The 20,796-nt window shown below is 44.3% G+C and overlaps 1 protein-coding gene across 2 annotated transcripts in view; it reads left to right on the top strand.

Annotated features, from left to right (window-relative positions):
• The window catches only part of HYAL1 (hyaluronidase 1), a 53,074-nt gene that overhangs the window by 26,426 nt on the left and 5,852 nt on the right, over positions 1–20,796 (top strand). For both annotated transcript variants that reach the window (XM_078661266.1, XM_078661265.1), the window contains exon 2: positions 9,381–10,322. In XM_078661266.1, coding sequence (XP_078517392.1) covers positions 9,381–10,322 — 942 coding nt within the window. The remainder of the gene's footprint in view (positions 1–9,380; positions 10,323–20,796) is intronic.

Raw genomic sequence — 20,796 nt, 5'->3', positions numbered from 1 at the left:
GCATTACATTGTCGCCTTATGACTAAACCTTGTCCCACCCAACTCCCCCCCACCCCTTTACGTAAGCTTCTCAATTTTAGTGGTGAAAACTGCACTTCTGATTTTTCACGAGGGGTGTTTGTGTTGATGTGTGTACAAGTGGGAGTTATTATTTGTGTCTCCTGAGGAGTGAAATTATCTGTTGATTTCACTTCCTTTTCTTTTCTTTTCTTTTCTCTTCCTTTCACAAGTGAGAGTTACCAATGATGATAAGTGGGTAAAACTGGTAATCATTAGCCAGTAACCCCTCGTGGCGGTTCTTCCGTGAGGTGCTCTCTCTTCCTCCTCACATTTTTTAACTGTATGGAATGTGGGGTTTGTGGTGGCAGTTGACGTGTGGTCTCTTTATGAATCTGACACGGTGACATATATGAATAAATGAAATTCTTATAAACAGGGAAATAAGAAAAATTGACTATCCCAAAAAGTCACGCTTGTAATGAAAGATGTGTCCTGAAGGAGGAGTCTCTTGTTGTGTATACACACACAAGTACAGCCTGTGCGGAAGAGTTCAGTTTGACTACATCTCAGGGCGAAGACAACCACGACGAGTCTCCCTATGAAGAACTCCCACAATCACTGTCCAGGATTGTCAGTGTGTCTGCTAATGCATTAATATCCACACTACTGACAGTATTCAGAAAAGTAAAAGGAGGAAAAGGAGAATAATCTGCAGCGCCCCCCGCCTTACACAACACCCCTGTATGGAAGGACTGGACAGGGCAGTATGAATCCGTAGTGCAGCTTGTGCAGTGGCACTGGGGTCCAGTGATGTGAAGGGCCCACTGCACCCATTTATAGCTGTTTTTTTTATTTATTTTTTTATTACCATTACATTCCTTGCCTGCTTTAGTGCCTAAGACTCCGTTGCTACACCACCGGCACTAGACCTGGACTAAAATGTTAGATCTTGATTTGCATATACTCGTCCAATCACAACTCACACAGTTAGCAGTAAATGTTTTTTATATTTACTTTCCCTATAAAGACTGCTTAACCCTTCTCCATTCTGCTACACTGGAAAACTAGGCAGGTTGGGGACCAGAAGCACCGTAACATATGCTTGGACATGGCCTGACACCAGGAACACACACACAATCCCTGTACATTCAGGCAAAGCTCTGCTCTGGGTGGCACATGGCCAGTGCCCTCCTGAAGATGTCAGTTCTCTACCGCTGAGAGGCAGAGGAAAACTGTTGACAGGTGGCGCCCAGTCATCATGACTGCCACATGACAATTCTTGTCAGTCCTCACATCTTTATCCTGCGGGTTGACTCGCATCAAGCATCCCATGGATGCAATCAACAGCCACACAAAATGTTTTATAAATATGGAAGGCTTAGCCCCTGGAGCGCACCACTCCAAAACCATAGCACTTGCATTGCACGGATGCAAGCACATACCTCCGTGTAACTTAATGAATCCACATTTTGTGAAAATTCACCTTTGCTCTGGAACAAACCATTCGTGAACTGGCCCCATTGTTTCTTAAGAGTGCGTTGAAAGTGTTATTTATGTTTTAAGTTGTACTGCTTTGTTTATTGCTTCTGGTTCCAGTCCTCAACGCGTTGAAACTTAAAATGGGGAAATGCCTCAGCAATGTTCTTTTCATTCATTTAAAAATGTCAGTAAACATCGTTTAAAGACTATTCGGGTTTTACATCTCTTGTTTTTCAGTAGGAAAGCCCAGAGTGTAACAGTAGAACATTAAATCACTTTTTCTTTCCAGCCATTTTGCAAGCCTCTTTAAGTAAGTGCTCTCTAAAGCTAAAATCACACGCGGAAACCGGTCGGCCTGGTAAGGTTAACCTTTCCAACTTAAAGTGAGGCACGTGGTGCCACAGGGCGCTTCACCCCTTAAAGTGAAAGGTGATGCCGGGTTTCGTGATGGTAACTGCGGGCGGTGTTTGACCCGTGGTCGAGGGCAGCTGATTTCAAGTGCTAGACATTGCTTCATCGACATGTGCCCTGGGGCGGGGAACAAACACTTCTCCACAAGCTTAAACATTTACTCTAGGCTTCAGCTTTTAGTAAAACCTTAAGTCTCGCCTGGTTTCCTGAGACCATGGCTGCAGCCAGGCCCCGTTTTCGTGCCTCTCTGCAAGAAGCGCCTACACTCAAAGGGATTGAAATCTTCACTGTACCACTTAACGCAATGAGACTGCAAGTCCCAGAAAGCACCGCAGGGCAGGCTAAAAGTCCAGGACTGGCTGACGGTGTTTGCGTAGGGTGACTAAATGGCTCCATTACAATAAAAGTCTAATATCAACTACAGAAAAGGTGTTCTTTCCACTCGGAAGGCTTTGAAAAAAAAAAACAGGGTCATCACTCTTCCTGTCTACAAATGGACAAATGAAGGCAGCCAGAGACCCACTTATCAACACCGAATGACTGACTGGTGTACACAAAGAATGGCCGGTCTCTAACTAATGTGTCCGGTCAAGCGTGCTGAAAGGTTATTGTCTCCCAAATGGTATTTTGCCTGTGCCTAAAACCCTGTGTTATTGTTTGGAATACGATGCAAAGCTTTACAAACGTGCAATGAAAGAAACTATTCAGCTCTTCCCCCAAAACAATGGCTCGAGATGTTGCTGTGGCCAGTATTAGTACTTTCTGAAGACTGCTGGAAATGTGAATTAAGGATACATTTGAAGACAGTCCGTCGTCGTGCGTCTTTGAGCATTTGGGCCACTGCAATATCAAATTTCTTCAATAAAAAAAATAATAATATTAAGTTATGAGGGCTATGAAGTGAAGATCAGAGTGTTTTGGTTTATTTGTGTAGTGCAAAGTGCACAAACCCTAATCCTTACTTGGAATTTCTGCAAGGAGGGCACATTGCTTCGTTTCTTATATTTTACCCATAAGGAGGAAAACATTATGGCAGAAGGGCCATGTTTAACATACATTGTATGGCCAGGGGTCCCATCTGGAGGAAGCGGTCAAGCCGCCTCCAGCTGGGAGTCCTGCGTACACATACAACAACATAATTTCTTGAACTTACTACTGACCGGCATGCTTAAAACAGATAACAGACACCAGCGGGTTCCTTAAACTCACCTCGCTTGCTTGTCGTTTGCAAAGGACAATTAAATAGCGGAATCATACAGAACAGACACCAGCGGGTACAAAATTCACCTCGCTTGCTTGGCTTTGGCAAAGTCAATTATTCATACAGATTTCATACAGAACAGACACCAGCGGGTTTTGAAAAATTTACCTCGCTTGCTTGGCTTTGGCAAAAGTCAATAACAAATTGGCTTTTGCGAAAGTCAATAACAGACAGACTTGGTGGATGATCAGTCCACCCTTACCTTACAGGGGTAGTTCTCTTCTGCAGACGTAGGGCTGTGTCCTGCTCCAGAAATTATTTGCTAGGGGACTCCAGCGAGAAGGCGGTCAAGTGGCCCAGACCGGGTGGGGAGGAACACCGGGTGAGTCGTTCGGTCTACCGGAATACAAGAATCCTCGGGTAGGGCGCCTCCGTCCGAGTCTCTCCGTGCACCTCCTCACGTCCACCGGGCCTGACCTCCGTACTCGTGGAGTCCCTATTTGGGCCGCCATTTGAAGAACCGGAATAACCCACTCACTGGGTCTCGGCGACGGGGGAACTGCCCTAGTCTTCCATGCCTTGCATACTTAGTAAAAGGAGACACAGGAGCCTTCGTCTGCAGAAGGAACCCAGATTTATTCAATAGCCCGGGCTATGGAACAGAGTCCCAAGCTAGTCAGAGACAAAACCCAGAAGGCTGCTACTTTACTCTGTAGCTTACAAGCCTTTTATACATTTCTCATACCATTCTTTTGGCTGTCAGTCCATTGTCCAATCAGGGCAGTGTTTGTAGTTGATAGCTTGATCAAGGTGATGCTTGTAGTTGGTGACCTGGTCAAGGCTTGGTACACAGAGCATTGTCCACTCTATGCTTGTAGTTGGTGACCTTGTCAAGGCTTGGTACACAGAGCATTGTCCACTCTGCTTTGATCAGGGCTCTTTCTTTCAGGTCATTGTTCAATTGCCTGATCAAAGCCTGGTCTTTCAAGTCATTTGTTTATTTACCCTGATTAGAGTCCAGCAGTCAGACCATTGTCTAGACAACCTGATCACTGTGTCAAGGATGTTTTATCAGGCTGAGAGTAGGTGAGGAAAAATGAATCATTCACTCGGGGTGAGGGCCATGTGGCTTTCTGATGAACTGAAGAGAACAGGGGGTTGGGCGGGTGGCAGTTCCTGGGCAGAAATGCAGGCCTGCAAAAATGGATTTTTGTCGTGCTGATACAATTTTCCTCGTACATCAGGAAAAACGACCAGGTGGGTTCTGTGAAAAGTGTTTGCCACGAGATGGCAATGCAAAAACCAATGGAGTCCTATTAAAAATGATTGTTGATCAAAAAATTATTTTCCTCACAGCGCCACCTTCAATCTTCTTGGTAAAAAACATTAGTAAAATCACCTTCAATACACACAGTTTAAAATATGTTCCACAGTTGCCCAATGACCTGACTGCTAATTAAATAAACAAAAACTCAAAGGCCATGACAGAACCGGCTTCAGCGCTAGTGCGAAAGTTTTTTTGGGAGCCCCACCTATTACTTCTTTCTCCGCAGATACCATTACTACCACCCTCCAACAGTGCCCTTCATTTCTCCATAGCCCTTTTCTCATATGCATATCATTTGTTGTATAGCTCTACTCATATCAGTCTAGAGTGTCACAGTACTTAACATCACACACACATTATACAGAGACAATGAATCATACAACTATGTAAATCAGTCTATAGGGAATGTCACATAAGCCAATAAGGCATACAAGGTCTAGGAATTACATGTCATTCATACAGGGGGGCAGTATATGTTAAGAGGGTTTGGTCTGGAGAAACACAAACTCAGGATTTAAAGCATACCCCAGTGATTAGGGGGAGGGGCAGGGGGGGTTGGCCGTACTAATAAAAATGTATATCTGCCAAAACAAACTCTGTTTAGCAATATTAGAATAATGAAAGACTAGGGAAAGTCTAACTATAATGCTCTAAAAAAGTGAAGTTCTAACTATACCATTCAGGTTTGTATGCAGCTCTTTGATGAAAGTTCATAGGTCACTGTCCTACGATAGGATTGTTACTTCTGAACTGCAAGTAACACAAGAATCTCTGTGACAAAGGTAGTAACCCACTGAGCTATCCACATAAAATACAGTTTATCCGCATTTCAAAACTACCAGCAGACAAAGGATTGCTCTCCAGCAGAATCATTAATCACCAGTTATCTGGACATTTTTATTGTTGTCTTGCAACCATGGCCATGATGATGATAACAACAATATAAATGAAGCATACACAAAGTATGTGATTTGTTGGGCCTTTGCAGATTTTAAAAATAAGAACAAATAGTCTTACATTTTCTTTCCTACTAGGTTCATAGAACACTGCCTCACAGCCCGATCTGATAAGCAGCTGCAGGGGTCAGGAAAGGTGAATCAGGATAAACAAACTTATTTTCTCCTGCACTGAATACAGGAGATCAGTACCCGATCCCAGCATCCTACTGAGAGCAGCAGTTAAAGCCTCCAGAAACATATTGGAGGAATTACCCCACCGCTATCCCCTATACACTCTCAGTCCTGAGCACAACAAAACCCGTAATAAATTGCTATAGCGCCCCCCATGCTCTAGACCCTCAAAGCAGGTACTATTCTTAAGGTAAGACAAGAATACGCTTTTAGGGTGGGAATCGGAAGGGAAAATACTCACAACTGATAAATGTGTAGGCTAAGGCGTTTCTATACGTGGAACATATATACTGCAGGGGCAGAAAAAGACCACTTTTGGGTTACATTTCTGAATGCAGAAATGTACATCTGTAATTTCCACGTGTCTAGCTGGTCATGCGCGTGCTTACTCATTGCAATCTGGGACAGTGACAGATTGCCAGGAATACTCCTGGAATTTTGAGAAGTTATACGGTTACTCATACACAGGCATAAGTCTTAGGTTTGATAACATTTTTGGCTTTGAATCCAGGCCCTAGATACGTGATTGTAAACACCTTTAACACACACTTCAGCACTGCTGAAAGTTTAGGAAAATGCTCCTGTGCACTACATTTTCACTCAGGGTTTGTAAAACATGTTAAAGAAAATAATTTTAAGTGAAATGAAAAAAAAGTAAAAGTTAATTCAGTGGTTGTTTTACAAGATTCATTAGGCTAGAAAGGTGTACTACTTACACATACTGGTAGATATTCTGGTGGGAGGGAGCTTTGCCATGACTATCATGCACATATCCCTGTTTACTTTGTCTGGCATACATAACCTCTTCCATGCTCATGATGAGCTGAGCTCGTCATGAGCCACGGCGCTCCGGTGCTCATGACGAGCTCAGCTCGTCATGAGCCGTGGTACGCTCGCATGCTGGGATAATACCCCTGCTGTGCTGAGCGTTCCACGAAAGGTAATGCACCTGTGACGAGCTGAGCTCGTCATGAGCACAGGAGCGCTGTGCCGAGCATGCGGGCGCTGTGTGCGCCCCCCTCCCCCCCCCCAGCACAGCGGGAAAATAACCCCTGCAGCGAAGGGATTAATACACGACTGAATCAGACATCTGTTTGGCTTCAAAATACACTTATGAGGAAACGAGCAAAGATACATATGCTGTGTTTTCTGATTAGTAACAACACTGTGGATTGTGACCATAAGTAGTTGTAACTGATGTATGTAATACTTTTAACATGTTTTGGTAAATCAGACCATAATGTTTAAGACTGAGCCAAGAAATACATTTAAAAGCTAACTTGAACACATAGTTTGAAAGCAAGTTAGGTTTCGTAAAATATTCTAGATTGTGTGTGAGTTACAATGCAGTGTTATTTTATTTTTTTAATTGGTGAATTCTTTTACTAACTTGATTAAGTACAATCTCTCCGAAGCTTACCATAGGAGAAATGAAGATAGAAGAAACGTGTATGTAACTATGTATTTATCCAGTAAAGATATTGGAAGGACAACAGAATATTTGTGTGCCTGAGAAGCTATCTGAAATATAGGTACATGAAAGAAAATGTGACCATTAGATACCGTACATCATTCAGAAATATTTCTAATTTACATCAATAAATCAGTAAGGCCCTTGTCATATTGTGGGTGGGAGGTGGGATGGGGCTAGGTGAGCAGGTATTTGCTTTCGTTTATGCTTATTTTGCTTACATTTTATTTCTCTTTTATATGTTGGCCCTTCAAGTCCTGTTTTTGATTGCAAATCAATCAAATTTAGTTTGAAAAAAGTAATATCCGCTAGCCTAGCGGACATTTGTGGCATTGGTAGGAACCTCCGTCACAGCGATTCCTGTCAATTGATTGTAAGTTTGATGGACGACTCCATCAACATGTCAAGTTTACAACTTTATTTTTTCTTCAAAAGAAACTCCCAAAGCTTTTATTTTATTCTAAAAATAAAAACATTGCCCAATTCGCCATGGGAGTTCCCTCCGATGGTGAGCGGGCATTGAGCACTTTCAATACTCCTTGCCGGCAGTTATTTCCTGGCATTGGTGGACATTAAAAATCGGTTGTTTTATGATACAACGCATGTCACAACAAAGCATGCTTGAAACACGCGGTCTCAATCACCACAGCTCCTTTTACCAAACATGCCTGTACCACGCAATTTCATAGTAAAGACATGATTGGCAAAGGTACATGTGTGGTAAAGATCACAACCCTGCCCCCAACCATGAAAACTGTTCCTTTTCCTTCAGCCCCGCCTTGAGCCCTAAAACTCTACCCCAAGCCCTAAAAAACGAACCCAACCCCAGTCAAGACCGCCCTGAGCCCTAAAAGGTGACCCCTACTCTTGAAAACTACACCGCCCCCCCCCCGCCCTGAGCCCTAATACCCTGCCCCCTGACCTATAAACCCTGACCCCACGGGCCCTAAAAACCACCCCACCCGAAAACTACCCCCAGGCCCCAAAATCTGGCCTCAGCCCCACTTACCTGACAGCGAACTCTCCCGATCCTTCCAGTATCTAGACCGCGCACTACCTTAACCTCACATTGGCGGGGTTAAGGCATATGCGTGGTTATGGTAAGCGTGGTTCGGCTTGCTTGAAACGGCACACATGGCTCAGCCTGCATTGTTAAGGCTGTTTCCCTTGAAAATCAGTTTTAACCAGGTCCATCTAATTTAGATGAGTGGACAGACAGCCAAACCTCAAATTACCCAACGGAGAAGGGCTATCAGAGGGTTTGAACACAAGAGATACAGAGTAGTCTCCGCCATCCTCAAACTATTGTCCGCCCAATTCTAAATAGGGCAGACGGACCATAATGTTGGCGGGGGTGAAGGGAAGTGGAACTCCATTGCCACTGCAAAGAAATTCCATCTCCATCCAACATATAAATCAGTCCTGATGTCCTGTGGTGAATGACTCTAAGAAGGTTGCCAAAGATAGCAGTATAAACACTGTACCACAGAAAAAGAATGCCACCTAATATTGTGGTTCAATCTTTTAGAAGCGAGTGCCTGAAGCAATACTATCCCATAGAACTGTGTGAGGAAAACTATTCTCTTGAAATTCTGCAACAAGAAATAATATGCTACTTGTAAACAATTTTGGAGTTGCTCGTAACCTTATTTTTAGTATTTCTGATCACCTACCTCTTCTCTCAGGTGATGGAGTCCTGTGGTCTTCCTGTCCATTTATTACACAATACGTCCCACAGACAGGGATTGAGGTGCCTTACAATCCCCTAACTCCTGATTATTATTGGTAATTATTTTCTTGCCCATATGTTGCACCCAAGCTGTCTCACTCTTACCATACCCGTTCTTAAGGATTTTTAGTTCATTGTTGGAGTTGTTTTTTCAAATCCATAACGTGAGCCCCCAGAGGGTTTTCAGCAATGAAAATGATATGTAACCCTTTCAATAAATAAATGTAATTCCTTGGTTACTTCTTCACAGAGTGCAAGCCAAAAAAGGTAGTCTAAGTAGAACGGGCCTACCCCATAAAGAAATCCTTTATTTCTTCTAAAGGCTTTCACCTTTAAAGGCCAGCAGTGCAGGTGCAGACCGGTACATGGTAGGCTTGTCTATAGGCTAATGTACTTCTCCCTTCAAAATGGTCAGACCTTTAGACTGAATGGGTTACTCCCATAAAGCATATATTGATGTTGAGTATGTTAAATTCCCCAACCTAGCTGGTTGTTATTTACCAATTGATGCTCACCCTTCTCTATGGAACTGGTTGGGGAGATTCCAGATGCATGAATTCTATAATACAGTGGGGAGGGAAAACCAGGCTTCTAATTGCTACTCTAATTTTCTTCCTTACTTTTTCCTTCAGGTCCTATGTAATGGTCTTCAGTGCCTGAAAATGGAATTGGTGCTTTTTTTCCTCTCATTGATTTCTATGTTCCTGTTTTCGAGCCAAACATTGTATTACTCTGCTGAACCAGTTCTTATGGACCGACCATTCATTACGGTCTGGAATGCTCCCACCCAACAATGCCAGGAGAAGTACCTTGTTGAGCTGGACCTGAGTGTTTTTGACATTGTGCTCAACCCAAACCAGTCTTTTGCTGGGCAGAACATGGTCATCTTCTACAGTACGCAGCTTGGATACTACCCATATTACACTAATAATGGCACTGCTGTCAATGGGGGCATCCCACAAAGGGCCAGCTTGATACACCACCTTCTAAAAACCAAAAAAGATGTTGAAACAGCCATCTTAAATCCAGCGTTCTATGGCCTAGCGGTGGTGGACTGGGAGGCGTGGCGCCCTTTGTGGGTGCGAAACTGGGACAAGATGAAGATTTACGTAGATCAGTCTATTCAGTTGGTCTCAAAGCGGCATCCGGACTGGCCACATGTCCGGGTAGTGGAAGAAGCCCAAAAGGAATTTGAGGCTGCAGCGCGGGCCTTCATGAAAGAGACATTGGCACTTGGTCAAAAATTGAGACCTGAAGGTCTGTGGGGCTTTTTTGGTTTCCCTTCTTGTTACAACTTTGAGTATAAGAACTCAACATTCAACTACACGGGTGAGTGTCCAGAAATCGACAGGAAGAGAAATGATCAGCTGAGCTGGCTTTGGAACCAAAGCCAAGTTCTCTACCCAGAGATCTACTTAGACAAAGATCTCAAGTTATCCAACAACACTCAGAAATTTGTTGCTCATAGGGTTCAAGAGGCCCAACGAGTTGGTGCACAGCTGCGAAATGGGACACTGCCAGTCTTGCCGTATGCCCGAATTGTGTACACCTACACCATGGACTTCCTTGCAGAGGTGAGAGTTATATTGTGGCCTGTATGAGTGATCTCCCACCACCGGCATTTAAACAGATTCATTAATTTGTTATGGCGTCATGTTGAATGCATAGAATAGGGCTTTGGTATAATTCAGAATCCATTGGATTGAAGCACTGTTGTTTTCAGCCAGGTCTGTGGAATGCACCTACGATCAGAATATGGTGCTTTGCAGATGGGATGTGTGTGTGGGGGTCTACATTCCCAGTACTAAGGAATACAGTAGCACTCCAACAAAACATCATATACACTTTCGATAGAATAACTTTTCCTTGAGTTCGTCAAACATCATTAGGGCAAAGGAAGAAAGGTTATATTTCTTAACTATTTTGTTATGCATTTATTTAGGTTATTTATCTTACCACCTTTCACCTTCTTGCTCTGTTGTTCTTGAACCATGATTTCAGACCTGGTATTGAGCTCAGTGTTTGGCTGATATGGATAACATGGTCCTCACAGAGGGCGTTTCATGCAACAATGCTTCTGTAAGGTGCATTCTTTTACTTCCTTAACACTGTGTCTTGAGCTTTGGGAAAGCCATCTGTGTAAACAGGCAACACTCCTAACTTACAGACGAGTGCAGTTTCTGCAAGCTTCTGATGCCAGGCATCGACGGAGTTTAATTAGGTTAGTGCTTAGAGGTTGTTTTGTTTGTGTAGGCTGGATCGGCTGATCATCTGTTGGGTGAAGTTTTGACATTTCTTGGCAAGTGGCAACCATTCATGATACAGTTGCTGTCTATATTGCAGCAGTGTGTGGGATCCAGTTGACCGATTGGATCTGGTGGTGTGCAAACTTGAGTGGTGTTGTGATGTTTGTATTTTGGTCCGTTAAGTCAGTCGTCTGTTCAGCAGGTCTTCATGTTTACTGACTGGTTTAGCTGCAGTCTTTGCTTGTTCCAGAGAGATGATCTCCAGAATTTCCACAAAGTTGGTTACACTTTTTTTTGGGGGGGGGGGGGGGGGGGGTGAGAGTGTGTGTGGTTTAATGACAATTCAAAACTGCTATCGAGTGAATGTGATAGAAGACCAATGTCACAATTAGAATAAAGGGTCCTTTGTCATCAAACTCTTGCTAACCTCAGTTTGTGTTAGAACGTAATGTAGAGCAAGAAATGGCTTTGTCTTCTTGGTTTAGTATGTACAAAAATGTTTCACGCTGCATGTGCTACTGTTCATCATCTGGCAGAGGGTGCATTTGGGCGTTGTTTAGGTATCACAATTGCAAACTCCTTTTATATTACTTTCATGTCACTCACTGGTCCTGGTAGGGGATTGGAAGACGGAGGCAATTGGGCATGAGGTAAATTTCAGGTGACTCCATTTCAATGTTTCTTTTGTACAGTAGACCAACTACCTCCTACTGGAATTAGCAACGAATTTATAAGCAGGTGCAAGGTACTTGGTTAGCTCTCCGTTAGATGGAGCTTTGGTGTAGTGCCCGGGTGTAGAATGAGAAAAACACTGGACCAAGTCTCCTGTTAATTCAGGGCATTTTGTAAAATTGTTCTGGATGTAGATCTAGGACCTGCCCAGACATTGTTTTCTTATTTTGGTTCGGTGGAGGGTATAGATTAAGACAGGAAGAAAATGGCGCTCAAGCAAGTTCGCAATTGAGTGTGTCAGATGTGAGCAATGAATACGGTGCTACCAGGTCAGGGGAAACAAACCCAAACAAAAACCCTTAAGAGTATGTAGGTCAGGACCCACACTGCAAATTAGAACCAAGTCCTGTGCACACGTTTAGGGTATTGGTTTTAGTGTAAAAAACACTATTCAAAAAGTACTTTGAATAGTGGTTTTTGCACTAAAACCAATACCCTAAACGTGTGCACAGGACTTGGTCCTAATTGTTTCCTTATTTGCCACTGCTATAATCCCAAGACCAATTATTGCTTGCTGCAACAGGAAACAGCATTTAGAACGGGGTTTTTACCACTTTGTACCTTTACCATGCATTTTTTACCACGCATGTTTGTAGAACGAATATGCTTTTAAAACATATGCCTTTACCATGCATTTAAGGTAAGTTCAGGGGCGTGGGGGTCTCTCCCCCCCACAAATACATTGTATATATGTGTATGTGTTTACAATGCGGGGTAAAGGCATACGTTGTGAAAGCCTATGCGATCTAAAAAAAATGCAGGGTAAAAAAAGCATGGTAAAGGCATGCAGAATATTTCCCTGTTTGTTCCGTCATACAACTGCTGCAGTTAACCTACTTTTGTTTTCACTCCATTCCATCAAGACTAAGCCAGCACAGAACCCCTTGTTTATACTTACAGTAAAGCAAAACCCGCCATTCACCCAGGAGGAGCTTTAGAAACAAAAAACATGCACACAGTTAGGGACATCACTGTTCACACTATGCATTAAATTCACATACTGCCTTTGTTGCTCTGCACAAGAAATACATGTTACTACAACAGTTGGTTAGGGCCGTCATACTATCATATCTGTCAGTGACAGGTAACACCATTGATTATGATATCTTGATCCACTGCTTGGCAGTCTTTCGGCTATGTTGACAACCTAAAGTTCGTCCTTAGAAATGCAGATAAGCATTCAGCAGCCCATGTTACTCATAAAGCTCACTTTTTAATATAAGTTAACTTTTGAGATGTAGAGTTCACGTCCAGCAGAATGAAGCACTGAGGAATATGTCCGAACCTGATGGTGGAAACAACAATCCGAGGTGGAATCTATATTCTGGTGCGTTGTGGGGTTGAGCGAGAGGTATCACCTATAAACCAAAACTCATTCGGAAAAAAAAGCTCAACCCTAGTTAGGTCGAGCAGACTACTCTCAATGCGTGAGCATTGAGAGTCTGCTACAGACCTAATGTGGCCCGTATTCAGGAGAGTGGACAGCTACCAGACGCGCGCTTTGACGAGGTCAGATTTCACCTCGGGAGCGAGCGTCTGGTAGCTGCGCATGCGCGAATCAAATCCCTTGCTCACACACACACAGGCAGCCCCCACCCCTCTGCATGCACGCACACACACAGGCGCGCGCATGCACACGCAGGCATACGACACACATACAGGCACACATACAGGCACACTATCCCCTACCTCGCATTCTCTCTCAATCACACAGTCACGCATGCGCACACACATTCCCACACGCACACACGCGCGCACACACTCCCCCTCCCCCACCACTCCCAGGCATACACACAGGCACGCACGCACGCACTTCACTTCAGCCCTGGGCCCCACTCACCGACTGCGCTCTTCCGGCGGGCTCCTCTCGCGCTCCGCGCCTCACGGCGCGTCTCGTCTCCTCTTCACAATCGGGGCTCCCTCAGGTCCGAGGAGCCCCACAACAGACGCCACACTCCTCCTTCTCCCCGGCCCCCTCCTGGGGACCCGGGCTGATTCGGACAGGCAGGGCGCTCCATGCGCCGGCAGCTCGCGGACCTCGGGAGGCGGGACTTCCGGTCGGCCGCAACCGGATTGGCCGGCCGGCCAAGAGCTTCCGGGTCGCCGCGGGACTTGTTTGTTTAATGAGTTTCTCTCGCTGCAGGCACGACATGGGCTACTTCAGCTGGTTTCACTTTGTGCTGGCGAATCCATTGCTTCGCCTCCTGTTCTGGTGCGGATACCGGCCCGGTGCGTTGGTTAGGTCACAAGGACCGATCTAGGATGGTTTGGAGGGTGACGGCGCACACTTTCATCATTATTTTTAAATTACTGCAGGGGCGCCGTGCTTTGTATTAGCACTGCGCCTGCTTTTATAAAAAAAAATTCTCTCCTCGGAAACGTGCCTTTGTGCCGCCATTCACATGTTAAATTATATACACGGGTGCCGTACTTTTTATTTTAGCACAGCGTCCGCTTTCAGCATTATTTTTAAATTACTGCACAGGCGCCGTGCTTTGTATTAGCACAGCGCCCGCTTTTATATTTTTTACACATTGTGCTCACGAACCCATCGCCTCTCCTCGTTCCTGTTGCTATGCGGGCTCTGATCAGCTGTTTGATTGTCCTAAGCTACTCTTCGAATGCCCAGCTGCTCATCCCCAGGATCCACTCATTTGCTCCACACTTCAGCGCAGTTTGAAAAAGCCAATCAGGAGGGCACTGTGGGTGGAGCTGCCATGCTTTGCCTGGAGGCTCTTCACAGAGCAACGATTGAAACTACAGTCATCATCCCGCTGCAGCTTCAGTGTGGGTCTACATGTAGGCCATTTCAGAGGGTGAATGTACAGGGTCCGAAGCTACAGAAGTCCTATATTGTGATATTAAAGTCCACAGCTGAATTTGGTAAACTGATTCAATAATGATATACTTTGATATACAAAAATGAAGTGCAGAAATCTTGTGCCACTGTTATAAAATAAATCATTTATTTTCCAGTACAAGCACATTTAATATTTCCCTTCAAAAACAAGAAAACATAAAAATAATACTTTGGTAAAAGGATTTGCTATTTTGTATAGGCACACTTGTGCTCTGTTTCCTATAACAGTTACATTTCATTGGAAAGATGTCCGCCAAATGTTAATATACATGTGTCATCCTAGTCCTCTTACTGTGTATATTATAACGCATGCTGTGCTGTCAATCGGAGTGCCGCTCACTGAAAAAAAGTCCCAGGAATGTATAGAATAACACTTCGCTTTAGTCTTTACTGGCCGAGGGTGGAACTTTCTAAACGTTTCTTTGACTGTGGAGACATTTTATTAGGAAGTGATTCATCAGTTCCTACTTGTTGGGTCTCGCTGGTAATGCATCCAAAGGATGCATGTGTCCAGCTGGCTGGGTCTCGCTGGTAATGCATCCAAAGGATGCATGTGTCCAGCTGGAGACGTATAGTTATCAGTCTGGGGGTAAGCAGGGACAAGAAAGTGGTCTGCGCTTTTTTCCTGGATTTGTGTGCGCGAACGCGCACGTTCCGTCCTGCGCCGCGCCGTGCACTTCCCTCCCATACTCCCAGCAAGCCAGCCTAACGCGCATGCATGCACACAGACACACACACGCGCGCACACGGACTTACACAGACACGCAGGCACCCAGACAGGCACCCAGACAGGCAACCCCCTCCTCCTCCCCCACAGTCACACACGCATACACACAGACTCCAAGACACACGCACGCACGCATACACAGCCCGCCGCCGCGCGCGCACACACATGCCCCCCCCGCCCTCGCAGGCCAGCAACAAAGCGAAGCCCCACTCACCGGCTTCCTTGGTGCAGCGGCTCTCACCGGCAGCAGGACTCTTCCTCCCTTCTTCGGCACCGGGGCGCAGAGTAGGCTCCTGCCTGCTCCGGTGCTCCAAACAATCGCGGCTCTTCCGTGGGAGGCGGGGTAGGCTCCCGCCCTCCTACTTCCTGTTTCCGGTTGTCCCGCCCGGCCTGCCTGACTTCCTGGTCGCAGGCCGGCGGCGCGAGCTCTGGACGGACTGCAGCACGCGAAGATTTCCCTGCCCTCGCAGTTGTTGTAAGGTAAGAGAATACTGCAACGAATGCTTAACTTGTTTAAATCGGGGGCTCTAACATGTGTATCCTTGTGTGTTTCAGTTGCCATTGCTTCTGCTTACAGGTTTCAGAAAATCATGAGTTACGTGCCAATGCCAAGCGCGCTTTTCCTGTTTGGTCATTTCTTCAGTAGGCTTATGGTGTTTATTTTGATTTTGATTTTACTGTGCAGTGTTGGAACCTTTTTTCGAAATTAAGATATAAAAAAAGACTATTATGGTGAGACGTTTCAGGAGGCTTGCGAATTCTCAGCAGTCATTGAAGAGAGTTTAGGAAAAGAATTGTGGCCTTTTAGAGTAATGAGAATTAGCTTCAAGGAAGAAGTTGATCCAACTAAGTGTTCGTCCTTCACGAAGTTTGGCATTCATTTTCACCCATTATGAAGTTTGGCATTAATTATTCATTCAATGTTGTCTCTGCTAATTAGCTCAGGGACCTCCGCTCCGTAACATTTTGTGAACCCATAGATTCGCAAGCAGAGGACGGGGAATAGCGATTCGATTGAAGTGCACCGGTTTTCATAAGCACTTTGTCCACCTTGCACGCCTGATGCCCATCTGCTGAAGTAGGAGTCCAAGCACAATCGGCCCTTTCTATGCCCCAGCACCACATGACTACTCTGGTTCAGCGCGTGAGTCTCGAGCCTTCGTCAAATCCACCAGTCAGAACGGAAGCGTATAACCCCCTCACTAATGGCCGCATTTCCTCATTCCGGGTAAAATGTGCTCACCACGCGCACATCTAATGAACGCATTCGAGCGTCTGGCAAATACTCTTACTGAAATCATCAATCAGCGATTTAAGCCGACGAGCTCATTTGGTACAGCAGAGACCCAGTTAAAGCTGTTACTTAAAGCAGTCATTTCAAAGCGCCTTCCCCCCCTGCCATATGCTCGCCCTCAATTTATGAATGGCGATAACATATCAAATGCAGTTAAGGAGCTTTTCCGTTTGCATGAATTCTGAGGGCTTGGTGTTTCGTATCTCCAGCGACCATGTAAATACAAAACATATTGCTTTACAAATGCTATAGGTATCATATTTGCGAAAGTTATAACTATTGGCATTGTAAATGACAAAGCTATTAATTTAGCTATTTAAAAAAAAAAAACATAAATAAAAACTTTGCCATTTACAATACCAATAGCTCAAACTTTCCTAATGCGAGACCTATTGCATTGCAAATGCTTGTTTTTAGAAATGTGTTCAGCATTTGAACAGCACTACAAGCTGCAAAACTATTGTTACAGGTAAGTAACTTTTTTCCTTTGGACACTGAAGATAATCAGGAGCTCTGCAATTTCAACTTTTTGATAATGGAGGCATGGCTACAAATGGTGTGAAACTAGAGGATCCAGATTACTGCTAACATTTCCTGTCCAAATCTGTCAGGAGCTTTTCTTGTTGCCCAAATATCAGCTCACACAGTGTCTATAATATCATTTAGATTAGACTACGGCAATTACCTCCGTCAAGGCTACCACATAGCCCTTAATTCTGTGCCATAGCATCTGTAGAATGTCTGTCTTGCTTGTTACAGGGACTCTTAAAAGTACTTGCATTATACCGGTCTATACGCGATGCCCATGGCTTTTTGTACATGAGGTTCTTCTTTTGATTGGCCCTCCCTTCTTTACCCACCCTGTCAAACTATTGTGCTAAACTGCAGCTTTGGTCGGCAGGGGTCTGGAATTTAATAAAAGATCTTCCTGTCCATGGGGCAGGTTGCTTCATAAATCTACTTGTCCTGTAACAAAATCTACTTGTCCCTTTTGTGCCATGTAATGTGATGACAAATTATGGCAGCAATCTCATTATATATAAAAGCTCTGAAATAGCCTCTCTTATTATGCTAGGGCTCCTTCCATAGTAGGGTTTGAATACTAGCAATTCCCTTATGGTGATACGTTTCTGCAGATCTATATACTGGGGCTCAAGGTAATGGTAAGCAACAGTTCAGGTTTGGAATGCCCTTTTGAGTCTGTGCAAACCAACTAACTTGCATGTTTTAAGGGTTTTCATCAACTCTTCTCTAATCTTTTCCCATACTCAGAAAGGTTGGAAATTTACTCCTGACTATAGCAGACATAAAACGTTTTCCAGTGTTTGGGAAAGAAAAGGTTGGAGGAAAAGTGAACTTGCAAACACTCAGATTTTCGCATGAGAAAAATCTACACCTGGATATTTGCTCATGCTGAAAAGCAGTTCACAAATATTTTCTAGGAGTACTATTTCTTGGTCTACTTGTGTAAATTCTTGTGAATTCTCAAAAGTAGTATATCTGCGCTTAATGCAAGGACATGGGTGCACTTTTGAGACTTTATTTAATAATGGGGCCCCTAATTAGGTCATGACCTTTTGTGTGTATTAAAATGTTTCTCTCTCTCTCTCTCTCTCTCTGTCTCTCTCTGTATATATATATATATATATATATATATATATATACATATACATACATATATATTACCTACTGGTGGTCGCCAGTAGGTAGTTATAGTTAGAATTGGCTACCATAGGAAATCCGCAACATTCTATTGGGAATAACTCTGGCGCCGCTTGAGGAATTTGCGTGTAATTTTCCAAAATTTTGGCCAGCTCCGCTCTGCTCCTTCCCTGGACGTTTCGGGGGGATTCGTGAAGTGGGGGCTGAGAAAAAAGGGGGGTCCCAAAACGTGTTTTCCCCATGTTAATTTCCATAGGACGGTCTGACAAGTCTACAGCCCGAACCGCTGAACGGAATTACGCCAACTTGGCAAAATTTTAGGGACTGGTACGCAGATGTGCCTTTGCTATATTTGGTGAAAATTGCTCCAGTGGTTTTTTTGAAAATTAACTTCAAAAACACATATATATCTATAGGCGCGCTCCGAGCGCTCACAGGTGCGCGTACCGGGGAGCGCACCCGGCGCGCTACGGTAGTGCGCGAACGAAAAGCTGATTGGCTGTCGGGTGTCTGTCAACATTCTAAACAGTCCGGAGAGTCCGCCATCTTGTGTCTCGGTAGACTCGAGACACAAGAGGTGAAAAAGAAAGGGGGAAATAATTAAAAGGGGGCAGAGTAGACACCCCCTGGCCCCCTAGGTTTTCTGAGGAGGGCCTAGAAGGACCCTGAAGGGCAAAAAAACTGTTTTTTTTTTAAATTTTCGCGGGGTAAGCGCTGGGTGCGCTCCCAAGTGCGCTCTCCGGTACGTGCACCCTGAGCGCACCACAGGGAAAAACAGTGTAAAAAATTATAGTAAAAAAATAATTTAGAGTGCTTAGAGGTAGGGTAGCTCTGAAAAGAGCTGTTGTGTTATGTGGGTGTTTTTTGTACCTACAAGTAGGTACGAATGCAGAGTCTTATATTCAAGAGGAAAACTCTATTCCCCTCATCTGTAAAATGCACACCATCTCTCCTATAGATGTCTTGCATGTTGTAACGCAAGTTGTTGTGTTAAATGGAACCCATACCATAGTCTCTGAGGAAAGCAGAAACAGATGTATTCACATGCTTCCTTGCTTTCTCAATCTGTGGACCAAATTGGTTGGACCAGTTCCATTTTTGCCTTTGGCATATATTAGAAAATACCAAGGCAGTTTTTGGAAAAAGTGACATCAATTGCCCAAAGATGTCCTTTAAAAGCATTTCCAGACCTACCCCAGTCAAAGTGCCCAGGGCATTTCCACCACAGTGCACAATTATAAGGTCAGGGTGTGGAAGATGCATAAAGGATTTTACTAATGGTATCAATTGGTGACTCGTCAATCCTCTCTGTCCAATCCATACAATGTCCACATTTGTTAAATCAAGGTTGTAAATACCTCTGTTAGCTGCGTATTTTTGACTTGAGTGGACAAAGCTATGACCCACAAACCAGACTTTTGGCATCTTGAAGGTAGATGTGCTTCTAGTCAGATGAGTTGTGGAAATGAAATGGCAGTTTGATTATGAAAAAAAGTGGTTGAGATCAGTGCACTTGAAAAACAAAAAAATGATTGGTGCTTTCTTAACATTCTCCATGAAAACTAGGGTGTATGCTTTTGTTTTTTGAAAGAAGTCATTTCAATGGTTGAGGAAAAGTCATTTCAAGAAACATTGCACATGATTAGCTGGTACATTGAGTGGTCAAACACCCTTGCTGCTTTTTTTTTTTTCAACATAGTATGATGTACTTCTGAACTGTGTGCTGGGTGAGGAGGGAGTTACCATGGTAACAGGGGAAGGAGCACTGGGGGGATGGGTGAATGTTATGTGACTTTCAAAGTGTTCAAAAGTACAAGCAATTAAAATGTGCAGTTTCTTACTCCACTTCATTAACTCCTTCTCTTACTCCTTCTGTCCTCTTACTTCTACACTTCCCTTCCTTCATTCTCTCTCTGTTAGCCTCATTCTCTCCGTCCCCTTAGTCTCTCACTCCTTTTCTATCATGCTCACTCCCTATAACTCAGCCATACTCCTACACTCACCTTCTTTCAGATCTTTTCCTTTACTTTCCTTCCTCTGTCTTCCCATCCTTCGCTCCTTCACTCTTTTCCCTTCCCTTACTCCCCTTACTCCATTTCAGTAACTCCTTCTCTCAATCCCTCTGTCCTCTAACTTACTCACTCCCCTTCTCTCACTCTCTCTCTGTAACCCCCATTCTCTCCGTCCTCTTAGTCTCTCACTCCTCTTATATCACACTCACTCCCTATAACTGAGCCATACTCCCACACTCACCTTCTTTCAGTCCTTCTGCTTTATTTTCTTTCCTCTCTCTTCCCTTCCTTCACTCCTTCACTGTTTTCCCTTCCCTTACTCTCCTTACTCCACTTCACTAATTCCTTTTCTTACTCCCTCTGTCCTCTTACTTCTACAATCCCCTTACCTCATTCTCTCTCTGTTCGCCTCATTCTCTCCGTCCCTTTAGTCTCTCACTCCTCTTCTGTCACGCTCACTCCCTATAACTCAGCCATACTCCCACACTCACCTTCTTTGAAACCTTATTCTTTAC

Source organism: Lissotriton helveticus, chromosome 9 (assembly GCF_964261635.1).
Source record: "Lissotriton helveticus chromosome 9, aLisHel1.1, whole genome shotgun sequence".
Classification (NCBI taxonomy): domain Eukaryota; kingdom Metazoa; phylum Chordata; class Amphibia; order Caudata; family Salamandridae; genus Lissotriton; species Lissotriton helveticus.
The sequence above is the reverse complement of the archived record's forward strand: the minus strand, read 5'-3'. Positions and strand labels throughout refer to the sequence as shown.